Genomic DNA, 26,821 nt, shown 5'->3' with positions numbered 1-26,821 from the left:
TTGCTTTTCTTTTCAGTTCATTTTACCTGCAGACTATGAGGTAAAAAATCTACATAAATAATGTCAAACTAAAACATTTTAGCACAACAAGCTGTGTAAAAATTAGAGGATTGAACAAACATTTTCACTATACTGTACATCCGGCTGGCATTGGTGTCCATTTGTTTTCTGACAATGAGGAGGGGGGAAAAGGAAACAAATCCCATTAAGATAAAAAAAAAATTAAACAATAATAAAAGTTATAAGTGAAGTAGCCTCCTTCATGTGAAATGCTGTTGCAATGTAATAATTCATAAATGTTGTGATTGAGAAGCAGAGCATTGTTGAAATGGAAAGCATGTGACGCACAGCGGATCTATGGTGCTCGTTCTTGATCTTGTGCGTTTCCAATCATCTCCCTTTAAAACAACAACAACAACAACAACAACATAACACCCAGGCCGAGGCGCCTGCCGACGCGATGCTGCCCGCACGCACATTACGCACGAGCGTCTGGACGGAATGTGACGCCGCACAGCTCCGGTGCGTAAAGTCTCGCGGAGTGAAACACCGGCCATTTTTCTCCGTCTGCAGCAGGACACTTCGTGCCTGGGCAGTTCACACCGACAACCACTTTTTTTTTTCCCCCCTAAGCCTACAACTTTTGGCAAGTTTCATTTTTCTCATCCGAGCGTCCAAACTGGCGACAGACGGGACACAATGCATGTCGGTGTTCACCACTGCAAAGTTTCTCCGCTGACACCGCCCGGGTCCGGATAGATGCTTCGCTAAACTGTCGCACAAATGGAAATGGTGCCCAGCGAGGATAACCAGTTCGTACCCCAAGAGGTGAGCTTATCCACGGACCCAGCCGCCGGTGGGCGAGTCGACCTCTCTCTCCGTCGGCTGTCACGCGTGCAGACCAGTGCACGTTGATATGCGGAAAACTTTTTGCCACCACTTTGCGAGTTTGTGATCTTGGTGTGCCACACAGAGGCTAACTCTCGGATGCTAACAGTTAGCGCAACATGACTTGGACGGCCTATCATGACATGGCTAACTAGCATTAGCTTCAGTCAACATCAGTTAGCGGCTAGTTTCACTTAATCTCGGACCAAGTGAGTTCGTGTGCGCAGCTGAAGCTGAAACATTTGTGCCATTAAGTTACGTTGCCTTCTAATTTGGCTATTTTTTCTGATGGCCATTAAAACTCTTGAGCTTTTCCAACGCGGTGGTCGACGTGAAGTTATCCCCCAAACAGAGACGACAGTTGTCAACATCACCGAGCTAACTCGCAAGTAGCATTAGCTTGAAGGGTTTGGCTAGCGACTGTCGCGATCCTTTCAAGTCCGGCTAATGGCAACAACTGTGGCTAATCGAGATGTGTGTGAAGTTGTGAATGGCCACAACGACGGACACACCTGGCCGCGTGGAAGCAACGCAGTTCCCCCGGTTTAACACAGTCTCACAGATGGATTCGCTCTATCTCCCCCTTTGCATATTGTTTTTGAATGGAACTCGTAGCTGCACTGTATGTTAACGTTAGCTTGTCATATGCTAATACGAGCTGCCGTAGCTCCAGTAGATGGAGGGTTATGTGTAACACAACATCAGTGTCAGCTAATTGATTAGAATGAAAATGTTTAGCACGTCCGAATGTAACATCCGTGGCGAGTTCCGTTCCCAGGACGAGAAGCTACTCTGCAGTTCGCTCGTTCCTCCTGCCATGTCTGACTTCACAGTTAGCTAACGTGGACGCGCAGTGTGCTGTCTAGAATCAGCTGATCTGGGATGATAAGTGTGCAGTCGTGTTTCATGAGCCATGTCTCTCCACTGTCTCCAGAACCCATTGTTGCCACATGGTAATTTGTTTGCGCAGGTTAACGGTGCGATTTTAATCATTAATTTTTTTTAATTTTTTTTTATTGTATGCTCTCATACTCGTGTGTCCACAGAGGTACTACGAGTTATCTGGAGTACCAATATTTGATCATGGCTTTTTTCGTTGTTGCTGCACTTGGCTGCATTTACGTCAGTAACACGTCAAGCATGTGACGTCATTCGACGATATCAGGGGCCGGTGGGGAGATTTGATTGGATGATGCAGCGTTGCACACTTCCCCCTACGTTCCCCAGTGTCGGTGCAGCCTTCAGCTACACGACTCACACATGGAGCCAGGTCAATCCTGCTGGGAAAGGACCTCACTCTTAAATAACAAGACTTCGATATAGGTTTGTATTGTGGACTCATCATCACTTTGGCAGTAGACTGTCAGCACGTCAAACATGACACTTCTCTGGTGCGAAACAGGTTGAGGTCGAAGGTGTTAGGTGGAACTACATCAATTCATTCACTCGGCTCTGTTGTAGATCAGATAGTGGTCCCATCTCCAAACAGCTATTGTTTTGGCTCAAACCCCGTGTGTTGGATGATTATTTATCATGTTGCAATTGTGTAATTGTGAATTTTTCACATCATGTTTTGTTTCGGTAAATGTCTGTGATTATGTATTCCATACATTTTCATGGTCCTGACCACAGTTCAGTTTTAAATTAACTTCATTAACAAGGTGAGAGAAGAGCAACAGGATTTGATAATGATAATATTTACAGTATTTGAACTGTAGCTGATTATTTGGGGGGGGGGGGGGGGTAGACAACATAGCAATTGTTTTGCAGAAAATGCATCAATGGTTAATCATTGATTTTTCTCCAGACAGAAAGTCTCTTCCATGACAAATTGAATTCTCTGAATGGACATGTGTTAACAACAGCTACTTAAAGGTACATGCAAGAAAACATACGTATCAACACAGCTCATAGTGCTAGGATAGAATCATGGGTATAGGCATTGAGGGAACATTGGGGTTCTATCTCCCTCAATATTTACAATGTGTGCACCCTCCAATCCCCTTATTAAAAAAAAGCTGATGACTTTTATTTTGAAAAAAACACTGTAACGTTACTTTTGGACACAACAAAGCCTCTGACGGCTGCTCATCTTTTGAGTCTTTTCTCCCCCTCTCAAATTATGAACATGAATTATGAGGTGGAGGAGCCAGAAGGGGAAAAACCTTTTTTATCGATCTGAATAGGTTAGATTGAATATTTAAAAGCGATACAGGATGCCTAAAAGCCTTAAGGCACATTCACCATAGGTTCACAACACCATAGTATTGTTTTTTTTACAATCGGTTACAAGTGTAAAGAAATACTGCCTGTTCTTTAAAGTACCTCTGCTTTTATGTTAGCACCTTGTGATTATATCCACGGTAAAAATAACCTTTAATCTCATAATACACTCGTGTGTTTTCAGCTGCAGCTTCTTTATAGGACCTGTCAGTCACATTTTTCCAAGATCACAAACCTCACAAAGAGTTTGCAACAACTGGAATAACTTGAATGTGTTCCTGTGTTTGTCACCCTGTCAATAGCAAAACTGTGGCACGAGTGGCCCACGCGTTTGCTTCATGTAGCCCCAATGTTATGGATTTTCTGAAGTTATTATCCTTGTTTTGTTTGTTTCTAAGTTGTTCCTCACTCCAACTGTCTCCACGCATTATTAGGGTGTTTTTTGGAGGTGCAGACAAAGTATTTTTGATGAGATGAAGAGGATTTCTCAGGTAGAATTGGGTGGTGTGGGAGAGAGCACTCATGATAAAGCATGGTGTTGAAAAAAAAATGCATGAAGCAGTAATGTTTGTGACCATTACACAAAGGCAATGATCAAGTCACATTCATCAATTAGGCAGCGTCACACGTACCATTTTTATCTGACATTAGAAAAATGCATTTAAATAATGACCATCAGACCACAAATTTATTAGCTGGTAATGACATACATAATCTCATTTAAAGCTGGGTATAAATCAGGATTTGTAACACTATCTGCCCCTTGAAACTCTTTGGAAAACAATATCTACTTAGTTTTTTGTTACAGTTAAATAAAGCATGAGTTGGCAAGTGCATTGCCTGTTGTGTTTTAAAGAGTCTTTGGATCGTTTTGACAACTTGTTCTTGGCTTGTTTTTTGGTGGGGGGTTGAAAACCAGTAAACCTAGGGGAAACACAGAACGTGCTGCAATGCCCTACAGATATTCTAACCATTTTATCTCTAAAGCTTTGCTTTTTATCAATATATCGTGCATTACAACGTATTGAAACGATTGAAAATACATCATGCTAACCTTTTTCCGGAACTCTCCATTTTCAGATCCAAAATGCAGCCGAGGAGCCCAGAGTGCTATGCATTATCCAGGATACCACCTGTGCAAAGACGGTCAACGAGAGGCTGACCTTGAACCTGCCTGCTTCCACCACTCTCGCCAGACTGTATGAAGATGTTGCCCACAAAGCGGGATACGTAAATGGCACATTTGACATCGCCTGGGGAAATACACCCAACATGGTTAGGACATTAATGGAGTCGCTTTTGTGCTTTCTGTTTTACGCATAAACATTTTATAGAGTTCTCAGTAAAGTTATGTATCTCGATTGGGTTGTGGCCAAAGGCCTTTAATCACCCTGTCAAAATAAAAGGTTAGGTCTAGGCAAAAGTTGTATTTCAGGGTTCATGTGGCACCAATAGGTTGTGGAGGAGGATGTTGTTTAACTTGTGTGTAATGTGTGACGAGATTGTGAGGTTTGTAGTTGCGCTTTTACCCTCCAACTTAAGTGTTCAAACAAAAACATAGTTGAATGGACCTCGCTTGGCAGGGACAGCTCTGTATTTATATAATAGCTTAGATAGCTTAGGTTTGTGAAGGATTAAAGATGTTTAGGTATCCGCTCAGACGTGGTTAAATCTGCACTAATCTGTATTTTTATTTAAGACCATACCCAAATCAAGATTTTCAGTCAGAGAAATGAAAAGGTCATATTTCTGCTATTAAATCCTAACAACTATGGAGTGCCTCTCCTTCGTGGCTCCTGACGGCACTGTCAGCCAAGTAGTCACATCACATGAGATGGCAGTGGAGGCAGTTGTACCAGCCAACATTGCTGCATTTAGCACCAGAGCAGAGAGGTCTGGATTGCCCTGCACCTTGTTTCCATCCACAAAGGCATTTTGGTTTTGTGGCATTTGAGTTCAGGCTGAGCGTGTGAGGTGAACTTCAGTGGGATTCATTATAACCGTGTTTGGAGGCGCTGGTCACTTGTCTTCCACTTTTAAGAAATTCATATCCGAAAACCTACAATAGCCTCTGCAACCTCTACACTGGAAGGGCAGTGTCACCATATTATGACCTCGGTCAGTGAAGCTGATCATGTTAGAGATATGTCAGAGAAAGTCAGGAGGGGCCAGCAGCTTTCTTTATGCGATCATTGTTCAGAAATTGATTTTGCCATGCCACTGTTCTCTGCTACAAATAAAACTATAGTCTGTAAAAATGGTGGTGTGAATATGTAGCAGCAAAAATGAAATAACAAATACAACAAATATGCTCAGTGTTGACTGAGTTTGTTCTCAGTTGTCTGTTTATGTACATACTCTTCCCTTTTCTTAAATGAGCCCAGGCTAATCCTGCTGCTGACCCAGGCCAAAGCCCAGGTGCTGTGTCTGTTGTTATCTCACTGAGCACTGAGTAGGTCAGTGGATTAAGCCTCTGCATGTTTCCACTGCAGCACTTTGCTGGCTCGTCCTCTGCTTGTTCGGGAGAAAGGCAGCTCCGTAGCGTTGCTCACATGTTGGCTTCAGGCTACTTTCCTCGCACACGTCAATTCAGGGAATTCGCTGAAAATGAATTCCGTAGGAGTCTAGGTGTTCTTGTGAGTTCCTCCAGTTTCTAAACTACATGTTGTGAATATTTGCTGCTGTTGTGTGTCTGTGTTTTCCAGGTATGGTTGCTGACCTGTACCAAATATAAAAGCAGAGTTCATGTGTTGTTGTTTTGTTTTTTTTCTTCCTCTTCTTAACTCCGCTACCCTCTAGGCACCACTCGACCATAACAGTGAGATGTCCCTCTCAGATTCTGGGTTTGAGCCCGGTGGTAAGAAGAATTTTCTCCAGCTTACAGATAAAGATGGAGAACAGCCCCACATTGCATCGGTGAGTGGTACAGGATTAATTACATGAAAAATATTTGTTGTTTTTGTTAGGTCTGTTGCAGAGTGGAACTAAAGACATTTTATTAAAAGGTTTCTCTTTGTTTCTCTTTGTTTGTGTTTGTTTGTTTGTGTGTGTGTGTGTGTGCGTGTGCGTGTGCGCATGTGCGCGCAGGATGAGTCAGGAACAGCAGATAGCAGCGGACTGGATGACAGTTCACAGGAGCGGTTTATTGGGCCCCTACCGAGAGACGGCACTGCAGGCTGCAGTGGCGACTACAGCAGTCCATCTTACTCTTACTCATCCATCCTCAACAAATCGGAGACGGGTGAGTTTTGGGGGTGTTGAACTGTTGTACATGTGACATCACATCTTATTACAACCCCAGGTGACCTCTAATCTCTTGTCTCTTGTACCCGCTGTAGGTTACGTGGGCTTGGTTAACCAAGCTATGACCTGCTATTTGAACAGTCTCCTACAAACACTGTTCATGACCCCCGAGTTCAGAAATGCACTCTACAAGTGAGGAATAGCGCTCATAGTCATTGTGAAGATAAACATTACTGTGTTGTGTATTGAAATTCTTGTGTAACATCTGTGCAACTTCAGCTGGGAGTTTGAGGAGTCTGAGGAGGATCCAGTCACCAGTATCCCCTACCAGCTGCAGAGGCTGTTTGTCCTGCTGCAGACCAGTAAGAAACGGGCGATTGAGACCACTGATGTGACACGGAGCTTTGGCTGGGACAGCAGTGAGGGTGAGCATTCTTGCGCTCCTGTGACTAGACTCACATGGATTGTCTGTGTGTTTGTGATTGTGAGACCACGTGCCTATGCATCTGCCCACTGAAAGAAACTTTTTGTCTGCTTTGATTTTAGCTTGGCAGCAGCATGACATCCAGGAGCTCTGCAGGGTCATGTTTGATGCCCTGGAGCAAAAGTGGAAGCAAACAGAGCAGGTAGGAGAAAGCAAAAGTTTCCCTAGACAACAATTCAGCACGCACGCACGCACGCACGCACGCACGCACGCACGCACGCACGCACGCACACACACACACACACACACACACACACACACACAATGGAAACAAAAGACCTACTGTGGGAAAAGTGGAATGGGCCAGTAAGTAAGCCCCAGGGTAAGCTGTTTTTTGTATTTTTTTTATTTTTATCTCAGGAGTGAATAATAAACAGCAAACACTCAGTCCAGTGTGTGTCTATGTAGCCATGTTGTCTGTGCACATGATTTCCTGGTTTGGACTAAATTAATGCATGTGATAGAACACAATTTAAATGAGTAACACAAAATAAAATAAAACCGTGGGTTGGTTAGTTTACTATTTTAAAGAAAAATTGGAAATGATGAAAATCGTGATGAACTAATCAAGGACAACTGTTTTATCCAACTTCAGATGACATTGCGATTTAGCAATCCCTTAAGCAATCTATATTTTACATTCACATACATTTGTTATCCATGTTGGTTTGCTGGGGGCCTGTGAAAACATTTATTCTGTTGAGCCACAGAGGACAATAAACCGCTGTTTATACAGTGATGAGTTGTATTTACTCTTACTGATAAGAGTAAATACAACTCCTGCAGCAAAAGCACATAAAAAACTTTCTTCAAAATTAGAACATTTTATTAATAATAATAATAAAATAATAATACATTATATTTATACAGCGCTTTTCAGAGACTCAAAGTTGCTTTACAGAGCAAAACCAAACAAAGCACAAGCATTTTTTTGAAGCCCAAACAAATGCTGTATTGTTAAAGTGAAACATGGCTCAGGAGGCCTGACTGTCATGCATCTCCGTCCTCAGGCTGACCTGATCAACCAGCTGTACCAGGGGAAGCTGAAGGATTATGTCCGTTGTCTGGAGTGTGGCTATGAGAGCTGGAGGATTGATACTTACCTGGACATCCCTCTTGTGATCAGACCCTTCGGTGTCAACCAGGCCTACGGCAGTGTGGTGTGTTTATTTCTCCATTTCAGTCCTTTAAACATTTAGCACACTGGCAGCAAAGACTCCAACAGCACTTGACACTCATTCTTTGCGTTCACAGCTATATAAGTGCTGCATTGAATTCAACGCTTCTAGCTCATATTGATGCAGTTTATGGCCATTTAGTATGTACATGTTCCTATAAATGTGACTGAAACTATATATTTTTTCTGCCACAGGAGGAGGCTTTGCAGGCATTTATCCAACCAGAAACTCTGGATGGGCCCAACCAGTACTTCTGTGAGCGCTGCAAAAAGAAATGTGACGCCCGGAAGGTGAGCAAACTGAAAATGTTACATGGGAGTCACATTCAGAGAACAAAGGGTTGTACTTTTGACCTCACTGATCCTCTGACAAATGTTTCTCTGCACAGGGTCTAAGATTTTTGCACTTGCCCTACCTGCTGACACTGCAGCTGAAACGTTTTGATTTTGACTACACCACTATGCATCGCATCAAGCTCAATGACCGCATGACTTTCCCTGAGGAGCTTGACATGAGTCCATTCATTGATGTGGAAGATGAGGTGAGAGCAGCTGTGATGGTGGTTGCTCCATCACTGTTTCAGATTGACATTAGAATAAAAGGTCTTCACTGTAGTTAACCTTTTGTGGGTTAATCAGTTCACCATCATTTGTTAACATGACTATAAGCTATGGTTGAAAAAAAGAAAAATGTTTCACACGCTCAACTTAAAAAAATCATTGTTATGTTGCCTTTCTTGATTGTTAACTCTCAATAATGAGAAAATAATGTATATGACACATTTTGCTCCAAAAGTTTCCTACAATATATGTAAAGTAGTGTTTAGTTGTATAGCTAACCACTGTGCCATTGTCTGTTGTTGTTTTTGAAATTGTCCTCCTCTCTAGAAGTCACCTCAGACTGAAAGTTGCACTGACAGTGGAGCAGAGAATGAAGGCAGTTGCCACAGTGACCAGATGAGCAATGATTTTTCCACTGATGATTGTGTCGATGAGGGCATCTGCTTGGACAGCACCGGCAGCACAGAGCGAGTGCAGAAGCCAAAGGTGATCATCTTGACCACTCACTGTTAGGGATGGGTTTCATGTGGTTCTTTGCCTGTAGACGCAAAAATCAGTAAATCTCCCCCTGCTCGCGGTGATCTGAAAGTGAAACTCATCATTTCTGAACAACATGATGCTCTGAAGAATGTAAAAACGCACCCATGATAATCATTTGGCTAAAGATTACTATTAACCTTTCATTCATAGTGTGCACTTACTAGATGACGACCAAGCCAAAACCTTGTGGGTCATGGTCAACTCAATCCCAAACTGTATTTTTTCTGCATCCTTCCCACATTTAAACTGTCATTGTTGCTAATTTCAGGATTAGATCTCTATAAATACAGTATATCTGGAGCTTATATTTTGCCATTGCCTGCATCTGCACCACACTGCAGCCTGGTAACTGCTCTTATCCGAACAATAAGATTTCCCCCCTCTCTTATTCTCAGAGTTTGCTGACCTTTGAGCTGTTCTCTGTCATGGTCCATTCTGGGAGTGCTGCAGGTGGCCATTACTACGCCTGCATTAAATCCTTCAGTGATGGCCAGTGGTACAGTTTCAACGATCAGCACGTGAGCAAGGTCAGCTTCAGCCCTCAAGTCCCCGGTTTTGTCCTCTTACAGCACAGACTCACCAGACTCTGTTTAGTGCTAGTCATCAGGTTGTACTCTGACTAAACCAAGCAGACTATGTCCCTGTCATTTTAACATTCTCATTATTTTACATGGTATATCTGTTGCATCATTGTCAGTATGTTTCTGTGCATTTCTGTTGGGCAGATTACCCAGGATGATATCAGAAAGACATATGGGGGGTCCTCAGGGAGCAGAGGCTATTATTCTAGTGCCTTTGCAAGGTCAGTTGTCTCCAACACTCAGTGGGTTGACACACATCACTTTCATACAGTACATTTCCTCAGAGAACTAGACTGAACAACATCTGTGTTCAAACAGGGAAACAAGCTGGTTCCTGTTTTTTCTTTGTTCATTGTACGTTCATGTTCCTGTTGAAGGAATAGGCAGCGACTCTTAGTAATGGCAAAACAATATTTAATCTCTCTCTACATATGTATTTATAGTCCACTAAATTAATTAATTCAGTTTTTTTCTCCCCACAGCTCTACAAATGCATATATGCTGATTTATAGATTGAAAGATCCCTCAAGGAATGCAAGTAAGGAATTAATTCAATTAAATCTGACATGGACAATGCCGAAATTACTGAAAACAACACAAACATGATGCTCAGTTTGTGTCAATGTGCTGGTTATCTGTCTCACTGGTTTGTAATACTTCAGAATTTAGAACAACCATTTGTTTTTGTCAAGCCAATTTCATGTCTTGACAAGCCTAGAAAATCAATGATGACGTTTCTGAATTCATATAATATTTTGGAGCTTGTCATCTTTAGCTTGGGTTTTCCAAGCCAAGAGAAGCTCGTGAATAAATCTCAGTGATCCCATTACTGATAGATTATAATGAATGAATCAAGCATCTTCTGATACCTAAGGGGTTTGAGTGTCCGGCATTGCATTGTATTATTTAAAAAAACAACATGTGTTTAGTGCTTCATAGTAGAGCTTTCAGTGACATTATACTGTTTGCTGTAATCGTTTGTAGAGTCTATTCTACCTTACGGTATGAGAATAGATTGAACTCTTGTCCTGTGATGTGATTGAATGTTTATTCTGTTCTGTCTGCAGAGTATTTAGCTGCAGAAGACTTCCCGGGGCACATAAAGAGTTTGGTTCAGAAGGAGAAAGAGTCTGAAGAGCAAGAAAAGAGACAGAGGGAGATTGAGCGCAATACTTGCAAAGTATGTGGTTGTTTGGCTTGTTTCAGATCCACTGTTCTACATTTGAACAAGGATCAGTTGATATATTGACGTTTTTCTTCTTTTCTTTTTTTAATAAGTCACTCTTTTCCTTATCTTGTGCTTCAGATCAAGCTGTTCTGCATGCATCCTGTAAAGATGATGATGGAGAGCAAGCTGGAAGTTCACAAGGACAAAACTCTCAGAGAATCAACAGAGATGGCCTACAAGGTTTGTTGGCTTTCTGTTTTTCTCTATTTCCAGCAACAGAGCTAATCAGTGCAGTATTGATAACTAAATGTTTGAGTGTGCTTGGATTCATTACAAAGGAGACTTCTAAAAGAAGATTACTGCTTGTGAACCCCAGTACCACACTACAATTATGTAACTGTGATGTTTTGGTGATTTATGTATTCTGTACCTCAGCTGATGGATCTGGATGGAGTCGTCCCTCTGGACTGTTGTCGCTTGGTCAAGTATGACGAGTTCCACGAGTACCTGGAGCGCTCCTATGAAGGAGAGGAGGACACACCGATGGGTCTCCTGCTTGGAGGAGTCAAATCCTCATACATGTTTGACTTGCTGCTGGAAACCCGCCGGCCTGAACAAGTGTTCCAGCCTTACAAGCCTGGAGGTCAGTAGCCTGCTTCTGTTGAGGCCGGTGTTTCAGTAAGTGATATGTGAAAGCGATGGAGATAATAATATCTTAATGTCTGTGTGGGTGTGTCTGATTTTCAACAGAGGTGATGGTGAAGGTCCATGTTGTGGATCTGAAGAGCGAGACCATTGCCTCTCCAATCAGTGTCCGGGCGTACTTGAACCAGACAATCACTGAATTCAAACAGCTAATTGCGCAGGTTTCCTACTCTACTCTTTTCTCTACTGTGTCTTCGTTTTCCCCTTTATCTCCTCCATTTTAAACATCAACACAGACTATTGTGTTAAAATATATTGAGGGTTAGAGATCAGCCTTGCAGCCTTGTATATGTTTCTCTCTCCAGGCTACAGGGCTTTCTGCAGACACCATGCGTGTGGTCCTTGAGCGCTGCTATAATGACCTCCGGCTCCTCTATGTTCCAAACAAAACCTTGAAAGCTGAGGGATTCTTCAGGAGTAACAAGGTCTCTTATATTTGAATGTTTTTTTATTGTGGCTTTGTTGTATGCCAGTGTTGTGTGAAAGCAGTTTAACAGAGGATTTATTTTTAAACTTAACACTATTAAATCTAATTGTCCTTTTTTTTTTTTTGTTTGTACCAGGTTTTTGTTGAGAGCTCTGAGTCGACTGATCATCAGGTTGCTTTCACTGACTCAGTCTTATGGAAACTGTTGGATCGTCATGGGAATACGATCCGACTCTTAGTCTTGCTGCCTGAGCAGTCACCTGGTACCTTGGCCAACAGAACTCTTTGCCAAAAAGTGGGAGTAGACTCTGATGCGCCCTCTGATGGGTCTAAGAGCAACAGGAAATCTGTAGAGGCGATCCTCGAGGAGAGCACAGAAAAGTTGAAGAATCTGTCTCTGCTGCAGCAGCAGCAGCAGCAGCAGCAGCAGCAGCAGCAGCAGCAGCAGCAGCAGCAGGGCTCCAGCACCAGCGACAGCCAGAAAAGCTCTGATGCCAGCGACTTTGAACACATCGAATCCCCAACTCAAGAGGCCGACTCAAACTCTGAGCTCTGCGTGGCGGCAGACAACAGAGAGTTGGAGAACCGAATCAGGACCACAGCTGGGAGCAGTGGTGGCGCCTCCTCTGACCCTGAGAACCAATTTGCCTGCGAGGAGCGCTCCGACTCTGAGGTGAACAACGACCGCAGCACCAGCTCAGTGGACAGCGACATCCTCAGCTCCAGCCACAGTAGTGACACACTCTGTAATGCAGACAGCGGGCCCATACATTTGGCCAATGGCCTGGACTCGCACAGCATCACTAGTAGCCGGCGCTCAAAAGCCCACGAGGGCAAGAAAGAGACTTGGGACACTGCTGAAGAAGACTCTGGAACAGATAGCGAGTATGACGACAATGGGAAGAGCAAGGCGGAGGCTCAGTACCTGTACTTCAGAACAGAACCTTGTTCTCAGGATGACGCGGCGGGGGATGCACAAAAATGTACGAATCTTGGGGGCACACCAGTAGCTCACCTGGTTAAGGGTGTACTATTAAGGCTAAATTTCAAGCAGTTTACATTTTTTAAATAATATAATGTTTTAATAATATTTTTCTCTTGAATTAAGGAAGATATAATGACACTGTATACTTGACCCAGTTATCAGGGAAAAGAAAAAAGAAGTGACCACCATATTCTTCGGATGATTTTCGTCCTTGTGGTCAATAATTGTGAGAAAATGTTTAATTACTGTTTCTTGTGATCTTCTTCAGGTCTAGTAGTTCATGTGGACAAGAGAATAACATTAGCAGCATTCAAACAGAACCTGGAGCCCTATGTCGGAACGACCTCGACCCAGTTCAAGGTGTTCCGGGTGTATGCCAACAACCAGGAGTTCGAGAGTGTACGTCTAAATGAAACACTCTCGTCGTTCTCTGACGATAACAAGGTGTCTGCTTAAAATGTTCATTAAATACTTATTTGATTTTGGTAGTTTATGTGAAAGTGAGCTAATAACTGTAGTAATAATTCTCTCTGTAGATAACCATTCGACTAGGAAGAGCACTGAAAAAGGGTGAATACAGGGTGAAAGTGTATCAACTACTAGTGAATGAACTAGAGGTAAGAGCTGAATGAATCTTCTGTCACAATAATAGACTGAACTTTAAATGGCCATACTAAGTCAGGAAGCTTAATATTCGTCATGATGTTTTTGTTATTTTTCAGCCCTGCAAGTTCCTTGTGGACACAGTGTTTGCCAAGGGCATGACTGTCAGACAGTCAAAAGAGGAGCTGCTCCCTCAGCTGAAAAAGCAGTGCAAGCTTGACCTCAGCATTGACAGGTAAGATTTTGAGATTACACCCGATAAAATAAATCACAGATCACAGATCTAAGTATATGACATTCATCTTCAAATAAAATGGAGGCATGTATAAAAAAGAAAGAAATTATTCATGAAAGACATAATGCAGAATAATCGAAATCCTAAGTAAAGTATCTACAGTTGTTTGTGTTTTATATATATATATATATATATATATATATATATATATACACACACACACACACACACACACACACACACACACACACACACACACACACACACATAATTTTATTTTGTATATGCCTTTGGTCAGGGTTCGTCTCAGGAAAAAGACGTGGAAGAACCCAGGTACAGTGTTTCTGGATTACCATGTCTATGAGGAAGACATCAGCATCTCTTCCAATTGGGAAATTTTCCTTGAAATCCTGAACGGTAAAACTTTCTACCCAGTTTCTTTCAAAAAGACCTAGATTGCAATTCTTCAACTGCCTGTTAAAGTTTCATTTTGCGCACAGTTGCAGTGGAACTTGATCTGTGATCTCCCTCATCTGTTTTTCAGAACCAGAGAAGATGAAGTCCATGTCACAGCTGGCTGTTCTGACGCGGAGATGGAGCCCGGCTACAATGAAGCTGGGACCTTTTCAGGAATTGATTCTGGAGAGCAGCAGTGTAGAAGAACTGAAGGAGAAGGCAAGTCTATCACCTGATGATTTTTCTTTTGAAAACGTTGCTGTTCAACATTGCTACCCCCAAAAAACAGATCTTTTCTTGATACTAAAACATTACTATTCACTGTGAGAAATATTTAGGACAGTTTGTGACTGATTTCTTTATTCCTTTTCCAGCTCAGTGAAATGAGTGTCATTCCTCTTGAAAACCTGGAGTTTGCAAAGGTTTGTGAAGTTCATTACCTCAATCAATACCTATATTTTCATGTGATGTTCCTAATACTGTTAAGCTTTCTGTCTATTGTGTGCAGGGTAGAGGAACGTTTCCTTGTGATATCTCTGTGTTGGAGATCCATCAGGATTTGGACTGGAACCCGAAGGTGTCAACTCTTAATGTGTGGCCTCTGTACATCTGTGATGATGGAGCTGTGGTCTTCTACAGGTAAAAAAAAAACCTATTAGACGGTTCTAGCTGTCAATCACACGGTATCCAAGCTCCAATGCATACCATAATTTACGACATGACTATCATACTGTATTGAAGAAGACTTGAAACTACAGCTTGAGATCCTGAACTTCTCAGGAAAATGTTTACTGGAGTTATTGATCAAGAGAGAAATAGAGTCATTTTCTAATAGACTTCTGTAGAAACGGTTGTCTTTTTGCAACCAGTGGAGTCACCCTCTGACGGTCATTTCAGAGAATACAGGTTTCAGGCACTTACGCATTGGCTTCACTTTTCGGACTGAGTGGATACGTTCATTTTTATATACAGTCTCTTGTCAGTTACATAAGCAGCAAAAGAAATGCTATTAACTTTGTTGAGCCCATGAGGGGTTCATGAAACTACTATGTACTTCAACAGATTCCAGCTGCTAGAAGATTTTTGTAATCATCACCAAAATAACCCTAAAAGATGTCACCTCACTGAACTTAATATTTGTGACTTAAGATGAACATCCCTGTGATCTTCTTGTCTGTGCAGGGAGAGCACAGAGGAGCCCATGGAGCTAACAGAGGACGAGCGCAACGAGTTGATGAAGAAGGAGAGCAGCCGTTTGCTCAAGACTGGACACCGTGTGAGCTACTCGCCGCGCAAGGAGAAAGCCCTCAAGATCTACCTAGACGGAGGCCCTGCCAAGGACCCGGGGCAGGAATGAAGCACAGAGAGCCACTGCAGGGTTACTTGGATCACCTGGCTACTGTAAGCATAGCAACCAGGCTTTGGATCTCAGTAACAGTGTCGGGCCTGGTCGTGACTTGACATCAAGCGGTGCTGTGAGATGTGCTCTCCACAGCCTCCACTCTGAGCCCAGGGACTGGGTCAGAAAACCTTATTGTGCACTATAGTGTATTGTACTGTAAAGTTTAAAGGGAAGTACAAAGGCTATTCAAGACAGAAAAGAATCAACTACTGTATAGAAAAATCAATTGAGAGTAAAAGACCCAGAGATCTGTGCAGAGATGTGAGGACTGGGAAACTGGGCTGGAAGTCACGCATCCTGTCTATTTAAGTCTTCTGTTTCTTCTTCATCAGACTCTCCCACTATCCTCCCCGTCAATGCGTGATTCTCTTTCTGATTTGGACATAGTGTTTATTCTGATCAATCTGTGACCATCGTCTGAATCCGCGTGCTTTCACCTTTTGAGCACTGCTCCAGTATGGAAAAGATGCTTATCCTGTATTGCTCACCTTCCTAAACAGTACATTCAACCACAAACTACTTATCAAGCCTTCCCCGGTCTCACTTCTTCTCGCGAAGCAAACCTCACTCTCTTGGTGACTTTACAACAAAGCTGAGGCTCCGTTCATCCATAAGAGTCAATGAATAGAAAAAAAGCACCAATTGAGAATTTGTAAAACTGGAGGTATTTTTTCTGCTCCTCTAACTCTCCTACAACACCAGAGCAACGTGGTGCTGGGTTCGTACTGCTGCTCTTTGTGCTTTATAGGAGCTTTGCCTCTGTTACATCACTTCCACTAGATTTAGTGAGACTTTGGCGATTTGATCCTTAACCACAAAGTACAATGAAACAAAACCAAGTAGGCCATGTTAAAATCCTCCTTGTTTTGTTTTTTGTTTGTTGTAAATTATTGTTTTGCTCCAGACTTGATTATGCAATTAGGTCATCATGAGGCACCAGGTACACATCTGTTGTCTATATTTACCTTTAAATTAGAAAGTGGATTTCTTTGTCTATATATATTTTTTTTTGCACCATGTGAACTGGGTGTACGTCTCTGTTGTCATCCACATGTGTGTGTATGTGTGTGGTATTGTACTGATGGGAGGGAGCTCTCTGGATTTTTTGTGAGGAGAGCTTTAGGTTGTATTTGGCGCTTCTACCTGCTGCTGCTTGATAGACTGACACCAGAGGGTTTGAGAACGTCCCAACGGACCTCTCAGTAGCCCGGGCAACTCCTCCGAGGACTGAGGCTCAGCATCCCAGCCCATCTGGGCGCCCAATGCTGTCACCAGCTATTCACTGTAGAAATGCCAATATTTGAAGAAATTCTTCTTTTTTTGATGTTTATTTCTTTGAGATTTAAATCCTGTGTGAAAGTAGTTTAAACTGATTTTAGAAATTAATTAAAGTGGTTTTTTTCCATAAGTTTCTCTGTCACAGTAACTTCAATTGGCTTGGATTAATTAACTCACTGTTAAATTAATGACAAATACATTTCCAAGAATAGGTGTTGTGGTTTTGAAGAAAAACAAAGAGTTGTCCAAGCATAGGAGCTGACAGTAAACTTTACAGTAGTGATGAAGTTTTCATACAGCAAAAGTATATTCACACACATCAGGTGACTTGAATTAGTTTTCCCCTTCCAGCCCAGATATATTAAATGGTGAGTCATATTGCTGTACATGAAAGACGAAGAGCACATCGAAACAACTGGTTGAGATGTTTGGGTGGTATGAGTACAGAATATATATTTTTTAAGTTTGGGTCCTCAGAAGTGTGCACCATAAGCTGGAGGGACGGGTATAGACAGCAGCCACCTTGACAAATCCACATTTCAGTGACTGAACAGGACTTTGGTCTGAAGGAATAGTCTTTCATTTTGTACAAAAAATATTATTTCTAGTCTAGGGAAAAAGACTGGAAATTTCTCATGTTTTGAGATGTATGGAAAATAAAAATGTTGAATGATTAGAGCTCCAGGACAAAATAATCTGGTGACAAAAGTTGCAGAAAGTCAATTCAGTAGAAAGGAATTATTTTATTGAATTAAATGAATTAATTTTAAACTATTACTATTCATAATGCTGATACAGGACTTGTTCGATTTTTCCGACGAAGGTCCAGGACTTGTGATGGTGTATTTACCACAACACTATGAATAGAATGAATTACAACATGGCATTTTATGACCGTGTTCCCTTTATTACATACAAGATTTAATGTCTCTCTGGCTTTGGTCTTGGCAAAAACATACAATATCTCCGGGTAAGAAAACGCAACATGATTGTGTTTCTTTGCAGCAGGTCAGCTCGACAAGGATCAAGCAGCAAAGATATTTACAGAAGAATAACGAGAGAAAGAGTGCAGGTAAAAGGTTGATACATTCCTTTAACAGATTAATAAGAAACTGAGGTGAGTAGTCTCCAGATATTCATTGTATACAGTTTTATTCAGTGCTGTGTTAATATGTTTATGGCTATGATTCAAGTTACAATGAAAAGTAGAGTTGTGGTAAATAATCAGAAATCTGGTGCTTAGGGTCACTGGACACAGTACTTTGCAAATATTATCTTTTCTGTTTTTGTTAGTGACTTTTATATCTTTATTTTCAGAAACCTTGAAGGATAAAATAAATACATTTTCAATCATTTTCCATGCTCTATAGCTTTATTACTTTGGATTGAGCTGGGAAACAGGAAGTGCTATATCTCTTAGAAGCTCTGGAGTCGATGGAGACCCCAGTGTAGCTGACTCCACGGCAACGTGGAGCAAATTTAGCTGTTTCTAGATGATATAGTCTATTTCTGAGTACAGCGTGTCCGTCAGGTCCTCTTCACTCGAGTTGTCTCCTTTCAGACACATGGACCCTCTCCTGTCAAAAGAAGTCAAACACCGTAGTGATGTGTCAGGGATAAAAGTATCTGAGTTTTGTATATTTTAGATTTAATATCCTTTATTTCACCGTGCGTACCCCAGGTGATGACAGTGGAGATCTCCCGCACAGGGGCAATGCTTCCTGGGCCCCTTGTCCTGAATGTCCCAGGACATCATCTCTACCAGGTGGTTGGAGGCACCGAAGCAGCGCTCGCGCTCAATGGGCTTCGCCGAGCAGACGGGGAAGAGCAAGGCTGAGCTCATAAAGAGGAGACAAAATACATTAAGAGACTGAGTGAGCAGGATTTTAGTTCACCGTGTGCTGTGTTGTACCTTTATGGAAAGCACAGCAGAGGTCTGTGCTGCAGTCAGTCTGGTACTGACAAGTGCTGCCAGCTTCTCCTTTTGTTGCATTTGGACTGCACTGGCCCCAAACACACAGCTGCTCATCACAGCACTCCTCGTCTCTAGTACACGACTGAGAGGACAGAAGGAACAGCGGACGTCACAATTCAGCACCTTCAGTTTAACAGGGATGAAACGCATTAATGACCCCCGTGAGGTCTGCTGATGTTTTTGTTTAAATATGAATGAGATCAGTGGGCCAACATGTCTCTGATAGCAGTTAAACAGTTTTCCTGTGCAGCACTTTTGTTAAGGCACACATCCTGTCCTCCGTGTATTTATTACCCTGCACACTGTGCCATTGTGTGGCAGACTGCCAACATCTTATCCCTTAGCATTACGTTTAACCCAAAACCAATTCATTGAGTCTTAAATAGAACGGATGGTTGAATCAGTACAGAGAAGAAGACTGTCATTGTCTGCAAGACGAAGAGGGAACAAGAGAGATCTCATTTAACCTTGACATGTGCCGTCCTTTTATATGATGCTCGAAGGACAGTGATCACGAGCAACGCACTCGGATTACACACTGCAATGCAGTTGAAGTGAAACCTCAGATGCTAGTGTGTGTGTGTGTTTGTGTGTGCGACATACCTGGGAAATGGTGCATTTTAGAAATAGAATTAATCCGAATAGTGAAAATGCCCTAAGGTTAATTTGTGTTCACTCACCACATCTATTGCTTTGCAAGGCATACACTTAGAGTTGTGCATGGCATTAAGACAATACCTTCCCTTCCCACAGACCTCATCTGTGATGCATCCCTAAAGACGAGAGAGAGAAGGGATTAGATCAGGGTGCATCCACCCTTTCTAACTCCATGGTTTGGTGCCATAATACTCAAGGTGGAGTGACTCAGGATGTAACACACATTCAGGCTGCGGTAGTTTGTAAAGAGTGCAAGATGCAGAACTAAAAGGAAAATGATAAGTTGCACATTAGACGGGCAGAAATGCTGCAGTATTATTTTTAGACCTTGTAACAAGGACAGACTCTTGTCTGAGCAGTAGCATGTAAATAATAATTAACCTCTCCTGTCTATTCATTATGTGTAACAGCAAACAATTAAACAGACTGTTCTCATAAAAAAACAAACACATTACCGATTGTAAAAGAAGCAAGATGAAAAGACCTACGATATATCGAAGGTAATGATTGATCCACATGATTATCATTTTGACAAAGTAATTGTTTTATCTTTAACACTGTAAGTCAATTAAAAGGGAGTTACCAGAAAACTACTCTTTGAACTGGGCTGTTATCAACAACACACATAAGAATATCTTGCTGGAAAAGCACAAGACAGAAATTATCACTTATTTATCAAAAATTTTGCACAGTATTAATTTAAATAAATGCATAAAGCACCTATTTAACTGTACAGGATTGCAGATGAATACAGACATGAAATGCACAGTGTATGGCCTGCATACACATGCCAAGTCAGCGGATTAGATGCTGCTACTGACCTTCAGACTATTCATTTTAAAGAAATAAAAAGGGGCTGTCATCATAGACCATTTGAAAAGTTCTGTTTAAAGTTTGATTTGTGTGTATACAGTTAGTACATGTACGGACTTACATGATCAATATTGTTTCCCAGGTCACTGTATTGGGCAGTCGTGGTGCTAATGTTGTTGGTCTCCTGCGTGGACATAGAACATTTGTTAAGTTTCATTCACAAAGGAAAACAAAACAATATCATACTTGTACGTTGTCATGCATTGTTCATGAGATCACCTGGTCTACTGGTGTGTGGACAGATTGGTTATCAATCACTTTATCAGGAGCGGTTTCGTTGCGATGGCCTGGAGGAAGGTTGTTGGGATGAAGGCTGGCACTCTCCTCATCCCCCTGGAAGGATTGGAGAGAGAATCAGAGATAGATTTCAGGTAAAGTGATGCAATAAGAAGTCACTCACGCTTGGTAAATACATCTACAGTCATGCGAGTATATTAAACGAGGTCTGGTAACGCAATCCAACAACTTAAACCCGAGGTATAAGTTGTCACATCATAGTGCAGTGTCATGCAAACAGCGCTATAGACTGAGAGGTGCGACTGGCTGCCTCACTGGGTGAGACGCGACGTCGGGCAGCTGCTCCACCTCCACGAACGTGCGGCCCAGCTCCGTTGGTCCCGGGGCTGAATTATCCTCCAGGATGTGACTGACGCCGGGGTACACTATCTCGGGGATGATGCCATCGCAGACTGTCGTGAGAGCCAAAACCAGCAGGGCGACCCGCATCATGCTGCTGCCGGTCCTGATGCTGCTGCACTGTGGGAGGGTGCGGTGCTGATGCTGAGGAACACGAACAGCGTCATCACGGCAGCTGATTGGTCACCGTCACTCGCCTCCTCCTCCGACGCATGTGAACTTCCCGCCGAAAACAGTTTAAAAAAAAAAAAAAGTTAACTTACAATATTTTATTTCAACCGTAATTTAACCATTTAAATGACTAGCAGGTGTTCGGGACACCTCACTGCAAGTAACCATAGCAACAATAGCTTACTTTTCCTTCATGCTAGTTAGTTAGCTCTTTTGTTAGCTGCATCTCATAACGCTAAATAAACGTTACTAAAAAAGAGCTAACTGGTAGTTTAACCCCCCCTCCCCCAACATTTTTAGAATGTAGGACGAAAATGCAGAGTTTCATATTTGACATTCGTCAGTTTTTCGCGGCTGTTATCTTCATTAGCTTACTAGCTTACTAGCTAACTTTTTTGTTTTTAGACAAAGGAATGTCAAACCACTGCCATTATACAGAATGACCGTCATTTATTATGTCACGCCTGAGAGTAGGAAAAAAAACAATAAAAAAAACTATAAAAAAACAATTATTTAAAAATTAAAGGTTTGCATTTTCATTGGCTCAGTCACGTATGCATTTATTGACATCAAACCACCTGTCACGTGTCTGTGACATCCTCTCACAACTTTCACAGCTGTTAGTTTGTGAAAAAGGCCTTAGCAAATCCCTCAGCATCCTTATCAGTGAGCCTTAATATGCATATTTCAAGGTTTTCTTTCTCAATAGCTCACTCATTAATGAATTTATTGACATCAAGCCACCTCTCATGTGTCTGTGACATCCTATCACAACTTTCGCAGCAGTTTGTTTGTGTAAAAGGCCTTAGCAAAAAAATCTTAGCATCCTTATCAGTGAGCAACCCCCCCCCCCCCCCCAAAAAAAGAAAAGCAGAGTATGGGATAAGATCAAGCCAAACATTGAGAAAGAAAAACCTTGAAATATGCATATTAAAGCAAAAATGCACACTGATGTGATCTGCGATGTTTATTTAGTCACAGCACTGCAAACGAAATTGCATTCATCTCCCCAACAGATCTCAAAACGTCGGCCACTCCTGCGTTTCTATTGGGTGAACTACTCTTTTTGCACCAGGCCCTGCCTGTGACTGTAGTTAGTCAGTGTGGCCACAAGATGGCGCCCCTTCGCCTTTTTTCAAAGTGATTGGATCGTGGCAGCCTCACTTGCAGCGTCCCTGTGAGTCCAGTGGTTTTTCTGCTGACACGCTGCGAACTGCGCCGCGTCCGACTGTCCGCCAGCCGGCTGGACCATCCTGGACCTGGGACACCTCTCCTCTCCTCCCCTCCCCTCTCCTCCCCTCTCCTCCTGCAGCCGCGGCCGCCGCTCGGGGATGCGACCGGCTGCGCAGCAGAGCACCGCCCTCCGACACTGGACGCCGCTGCACAGAGGAGCCGCCGCCTGCCAGGCGTCACAGACCAGGAGTCAGGACCCTGCTCGACGGAGCTCACCGGGGGCAAAGGGAGGGAGAGAGACACTGGAGCGGCCGGAGACATGAGGTGAGATTCTCTCTCTGTGTGTGTGTGTGTGTGTGTGTGTGTCCTGATCCAGGAGGCTGAGGCACCTGACGGGCGTTTCGAGCCGGTTCCCGTTTGTCCCAAAACGACCGGCGTGTGTTTCAGTTGGACTCTTGACTAAACTTTCTGAGGGTTCCGTGAGTAAAAACATGACATGATCATGCAGCCCCCGGGGACACGTTGCGACTGGGACGACTTTTCTAAAGTTGCCAGTGGAGTAGTGCTGATCTGTCCTGCCGACACCTGGAGTTGTTCTATTGACGTGACTTTGCGTCGACGGGACACTGTCTGAGCTGAGGGGGACATCTTGGCTCCTCAGTGCTCTCTGATAACAGAACAAAAGTGATCTCCACTTGCACAACCTGCCCCCCCCCCCCCCCCCCCCCCCCCAACTGTGATTCATGACAGTGGATGTCATGAATCCCAGTTGAGCCTAAACCATGAACCTGTGTGGCTGCATGCTCTTCAACATGTGCCCCAGAGCAAATCTGCTCACAGCCTGGAATGACAGCTCTTCGTTCACCAGCAGCAGAGAGGAGGTGGAACCAAGTAGGATCAGGTGAAGATGTGTTCTTTTCATTTTAGAATTACAAATCCCACCATGAGACGGTCACCGTCGGTCGGTCTACCTGGCGTCGTCTTTCTCCTGAGCCTTTTTCTTTTGAGACTGACTCCACCTGCTCAGCAGCTTCACGGCTGCAGCTATGCCTGGCCCGTGGTTTGAGTTGCAGAGGCACCAACGAAATAATGAAGAGAGGCGTGGTGCTGACAGGTCGTGCTGTCAGGCTCACCGAGTGACAGAAACCGCCTGTTAATGTTGTCCGAGTGTGACGACGACGACGACGACAGGTTAATGCATGTTCTGCTACTGATCAAACACACAGAGCTCAACCTTGGTTAAACACCGGGTTCCTCATGAGGCAGGAAAACATCCGACCCCGAAGGAATTTGGTCCAGTGAGGAGTCATAAAGGAAATATGTCACGATCAACATGTGAGCCTCATCTGTTTCTTCCCCTCCTTTGTTTCGACATACTACGCGAACATGAATCAGTCCGGTATGATTCATACGTCTGGCAAGATGATGCACCGAGATTCGGCAACATTTTTAAGGAGGGTCGAAAAAAGTCATGCACACAGTGGTGGTTCGCTGCCCACTGCTGTGTGAGCAATCATTTCCTGTGCGCTTCACGACTGCTTGTTGACTCTTCTCCGTCCAACTGGTAAGATTCAAACTTTATTACAAAGTTAGTGTCTGATCTCCAGAGCTGGACAGCACAACCTTTCAAGTGCAACCAACAGTATTCTCCTTTTTACTGGCGTTCCCCCCCCCTGTTGACCAATACAATGGTCAACAGTGTTTTGCTCAATAAGATAAGTAGTGTTTTGGCAGACTACTGCCTCAAACAGACTCTTGTATTTTTGCCAAAAAGCTCCTAGGCTTATGTTCTGAACGTGCGCAGTAATTACAGGTTCAACTCTGACTCTTGTTCTTCTCCTTTCAACGAGTAGAGTTACTGTAGAGCCGAGAGACAACAAACATCAGGAGATGGATGCCAAATCTGTATGTCAGATATGTGGGAACAAATGTAAATACTGTAGGCATGTTGGACGTCATAGTTGGATAAATACTGACAATAATGTGAAAACGTACATTTTAGGACAACACATACTGTTGTTAAAAAGAGATACTGATAAGTACATCAAATGAATGAACCAATGAACGGATCCACCTAGCAGCTAATACATCTGAGCAATAAAGATGTGTGAGGGCGCCATGTCGCGGATGAAAACAATGTAAATGTGTTTCGTAACACCCCAAACGGACGTGCTCATGATCGTCACGGGAGGTGTTGTGAACTTTCTCCTTCCTCTTTGCAGTATGTTTCCTTCCTTGTTCCAGGGCATTAGAAAAACGGACACATGTGCCCAGATGTCGACGACCGAAAAGAGACAGGAACTTATCAGAGACAGGAGGGGCGTTGCTGTTGCTGTTCGCCATGGTCTGCTATTCCGTAATCGGACAAAAAAGTGAACCGCTGTATCAAAAACACAACACTGCCACCGGTAGCCAGGCTAAGTTGACCAACTTTATTTTGGGTGCTGCAAAAACAGTTCTGCTTTTCTTGAAAGCTGCCGGTCCGTTGCTACATGCGAACATATCAGCACAGTTGAAGATGGAGCCGCTGGAGGAAGGTGCAGGGAGGCTTTTTCAGCGAACGATCCCCAGGTTGTCATTACCAGGTTCCCTCAGGCAGAGGCAGGCGCACACTGAAGTGGGTTTTAACCACATCTCAGTCCAGCTTTGAGACCACAGAGACTGAGGCAGCTTTGATCTGGACAGGAAACCAGACGCACTCGACAGGAAGAGTTCGGATGGGAGGCGTCTTGACGGGGCTTTGAAATGTAAAATAAGTAATCAATCTTTCCCAGCGCGTCGCCCTGATTCAGTCGAGCCGTCCAAACACCCCGTCATCAGTGTCATTTTTGGATACTTCAGTTTTGGGAGTGGTGCTGGTGTGTGTTGCTACCAGGCCCTGCTGCAGTTGAACACAGGTGAACTCAGAACATGTGACTGCTGTTGCGTTTGAACTTTGCACATTTTTGTGTTCATCCGAGGCGTTCTTGTTTACAGGGTCTCTGGTTCACAGGTTCTAGTCCTGTTGAAATCTTCCGTGGGTCATGTGCTGTTTTCTTCTGCAATATGACACTTATGTCTATTCTGAGTTCTGGCTCTACAAAATCTGCTATCCCTGCCACACAGTAACACTGTCATCCAAACCTTCACTGTGCCCCCCTGTGATATGATTGAATTAAAAAGAAAAAAAAAGCCCTCTGACCTTTGACCCTTGATGCTAGTCAGTTTGCAGCTTGTCCGTATACCTTGTGGTTTATACCGGCTTCGTTTTTTGTTTTTTTTACACTTAAGTGGATCCATGTTTAATAATTCGTAATTTGTAGCACGAGACTACGAATGGTTGTTCAGTTGAACTGTTTGTGTCGGTAGCTCTTCAGACACTGCTCTGTGATCAGAGTGTCCATATAGATAAGGTCTCCGAAGGAGGCATGCGGTGAACACGCTGTACATACAAGCGGCCCCCGAGGCTTCACAAACATGCTCCTGTTTGCGTAAATTTACACTTTCCTCCTCTGAAGTTGACGGACGTTCGGTGTTGTCTGCCTCGCCCCTGGCAGATCTGCTTTTGTCTTGGCACCGCTGCCCAAGCACACAGCCAGATGTCAGAGGGTTGAGATAATACCGCTCCGGGGCCTGGAGAAGGGCCGAGCGCGAGGGCTGAAGTCCACAGGAGTGCACTGTTTTTTTCCGAGACACGCTGCCTCCTTATCAGGCCCACAGAGGGTTCCTTCCTGGTTTTCTTGGGTCCAGTCTGTAATTACTGTTGCTGGCTGGCTGCGCTGCAGTATGTGCATTTCCCAGCACTCCCAATGTTTCCCTTGCGTTGTCAGCTTCCCATTGTATTCTGATAGCCTGGAGCTATGTGCTCTGCAGAAACAAATGGAGACTATTGCGTCACAGGTTTGACACTCTGTCTTTACAGTTTTTCAGAGTTATACTGACTGTTTCAATGTCTGTTTCAAGGAGCTTCTGGCAAACACATGGGCACTTTTAAGGGGGTCATATACTCCACATGGCAATGTGAAATATCCATTATTTCGGGAGAAGATTGGCAATAACGGTTTGTACAGTTTGTCGATTAATTTATTAGTTGAGAGCCAGGAAAAAAAATATTTTGATGATTTATTGTTTTTTGTGACTTTTCAAGCCAAAATCCTCGAAATTCTCTCAGTCTAGTTTCTCAAATGTGAGATTTGTATGCTTCTCTTTATCTGATGTGATGGTAAAGTGAATATCTCTGAGTGTTGGACCATTGGTCGGGTAAAACAAGCCATTTCAAAAAGAGCAGGTTAATTGCTGATGAAAAACAATTGTTCGTGGCGGCCTTAAGGACAATTTTCTATGGTCATTTCTGGTCATTTCCATCGATAGAAACCAACAATGAAGTGACTGCACCAACAT

General features: G+C 43.2%; 3 protein-coding genes across 13 annotated transcripts in view; 2 read left to right on the top strand and 1 right to left on the bottom strand.

Moving 5' to 3' along the window:
• The first annotated feature begins 518 nt into the window (after positions 1 to 518).
• Positions 519 to 17,086, top strand: usp47 (ubiquitin specific peptidase 47). Its single transcript, XM_035627525.2, has 28 exons — positions 519 to 828; positions 4,192 to 4,386; positions 5,911 to 6,027; positions 6,199 to 6,352; positions 6,450 to 6,546; positions 6,634 to 6,779; positions 6,901 to 6,980; positions 7,849 to 7,998; positions 8,211 to 8,306; positions 8,405 to 8,557; positions 8,904 to 9,062; positions 9,512 to 9,643; positions 9,842 to 9,918; positions 10,180 to 10,235; positions 10,765 to 10,877; positions 11,004 to 11,105; positions 11,301 to 11,508; positions 11,616 to 11,731; positions 11,876 to 11,995; positions 12,134 to 12,980; positions 13,251 to 13,426; positions 13,519 to 13,599; positions 13,705 to 13,820; positions 14,119 to 14,237; positions 14,365 to 14,495; positions 14,651 to 14,698; positions 14,785 to 14,915; positions 15,459 to 17,086. The coding sequence occupies exons 1-28, from the start codon at positions 784 to 786 to the stop codon at positions 15,631 to 15,633; spliced, it is 4,140 nt and encodes a 1,379-aa protein (XP_035483418.2). The 5' UTR covers positions 519 to 783; the 3' UTR covers positions 15,634 to 17,086.
• Positions 17,087 to 17,839: 753 nt separating this feature from the next.
• dkk3a (dickkopf WNT signaling pathway inhibitor 3a) lies at positions 17,840 to 23,658 on the bottom strand. 3 transcript variants are annotated; one of them, XM_035627542.2, is made up of 8 exons: positions 23,384 to 23,658; positions 21,047 to 21,316; positions 20,681 to 20,794; positions 20,523 to 20,585; positions 19,612 to 19,704; positions 18,869 to 19,013; positions 18,633 to 18,789; positions 17,840 to 18,533 (listed from the first exon to the last, which is right to left on the bottom strand). In XM_035627542.2, exons 2-8 carry the CDS (start codon positions 21,188 to 21,190, stop codon positions 18,446 to 18,448), a joined length of 804 nt encoding a protein of 267 aa, XP_035483435.1. In that variant the 5' UTR covers positions 21,191 to 21,316; positions 23,384 to 23,658; the 3' UTR covers positions 17,840 to 18,445. The 3 variants fall into 3 exon arrangements, with proteins under 3 accessions (XP_035483435.1, XP_035483433.1, XP_035483434.1); XM_035627540.2 differs by having other exon boundaries at positions 21,014 to 21,316; positions 23,384 to 23,639; XM_035627541.2 differs by lacking the exon at positions 23,384 to 23,658 and adding an exon at positions 22,433 to 22,561 and having other exon boundaries at positions 21,014 to 21,316.
• mical2a (microtubule associated monooxygenase, calponin and LIM domain containing 2a) overlaps positions 22,612 to 26,821 on the top strand; it is a 31,130-nt gene continuing 26,920 nt past the window's right edge. For 3 of the 9 annotated variants that reach the window (XM_035627536.2, XM_035627535.2, XM_035627527.2), the window contains exon 1: positions 22,612 to 22,765. The gene's annotated coding sequence lies outside the window, so the exon portion shown is untranslated. Of the gene's footprint in view, positions 22,766 to 23,235; positions 23,343 to 23,684; positions 24,006 to 25,194; positions 25,339 to 26,821 lie in introns of those variants that run through there. The other 6 variants (XM_035627532.2, XM_035627534.2, XM_035627537.2 and 3 more) reach the window with 5 other exon arrangements.

The sequence above is a fragment of the Scophthalmus maximus genome, chromosome 4 (assembly GCF_022379125.1).
Source record: "Scophthalmus maximus strain ysfricsl-2021 chromosome 4, ASM2237912v1, whole genome shotgun sequence".
Lineage (NCBI taxonomy): Eukaryota > Metazoa > Chordata > Actinopteri > Pleuronectiformes > Scophthalmidae > Scophthalmus > Scophthalmus maximus.
The sequence above is the reverse complement of the archived record's forward strand: the minus strand, read 5'-3'. Positions and strand labels throughout refer to the sequence as shown.

Coding starts and splice junctions, on each gene's coding strand:
- dkk3a (XM_035627540.2), bottom strand. CDS start 21,190: ATGATGCGGGTCGCCCTGCTGGTTTTGGCTCTCACGACAGTCTGCGAT. Junction 20,795..21,013: donor CCGACGTCGCGTCTCACCCA/GTGAGGCAGCCA, acceptor CAATCCTTCCAG/GGGGATGAGGAGAGTGCCAG. Junction 18,790..18,868: donor CTGCTGTGCTTTCCATAAAG/GTACAACACAGC, acceptor TTATGAGCTCAG/CCTTGCTCTTCCCCGTCTGC.
- usp47 (XM_035627525.2), top strand. CDS start 784: ATGGAAATGGTGCCCAGCGAGGATAACCAGTTCGTACCCCAAGAG. Junction 11,509..11,615: donor CCAGCCTTACAAGCCTGGAG/GTCAGTAGCCTG, acceptor GATTTTCAACAG/AGGTGATGGTGAAGGTCCAT. Junction 14,496..14,650: donor TAGAAGAACTGAAGGAGAAG/GCAAGTCTATCA, acceptor TTCCTTTTCCAG/CTCAGTGAAATGAGTGTCAT.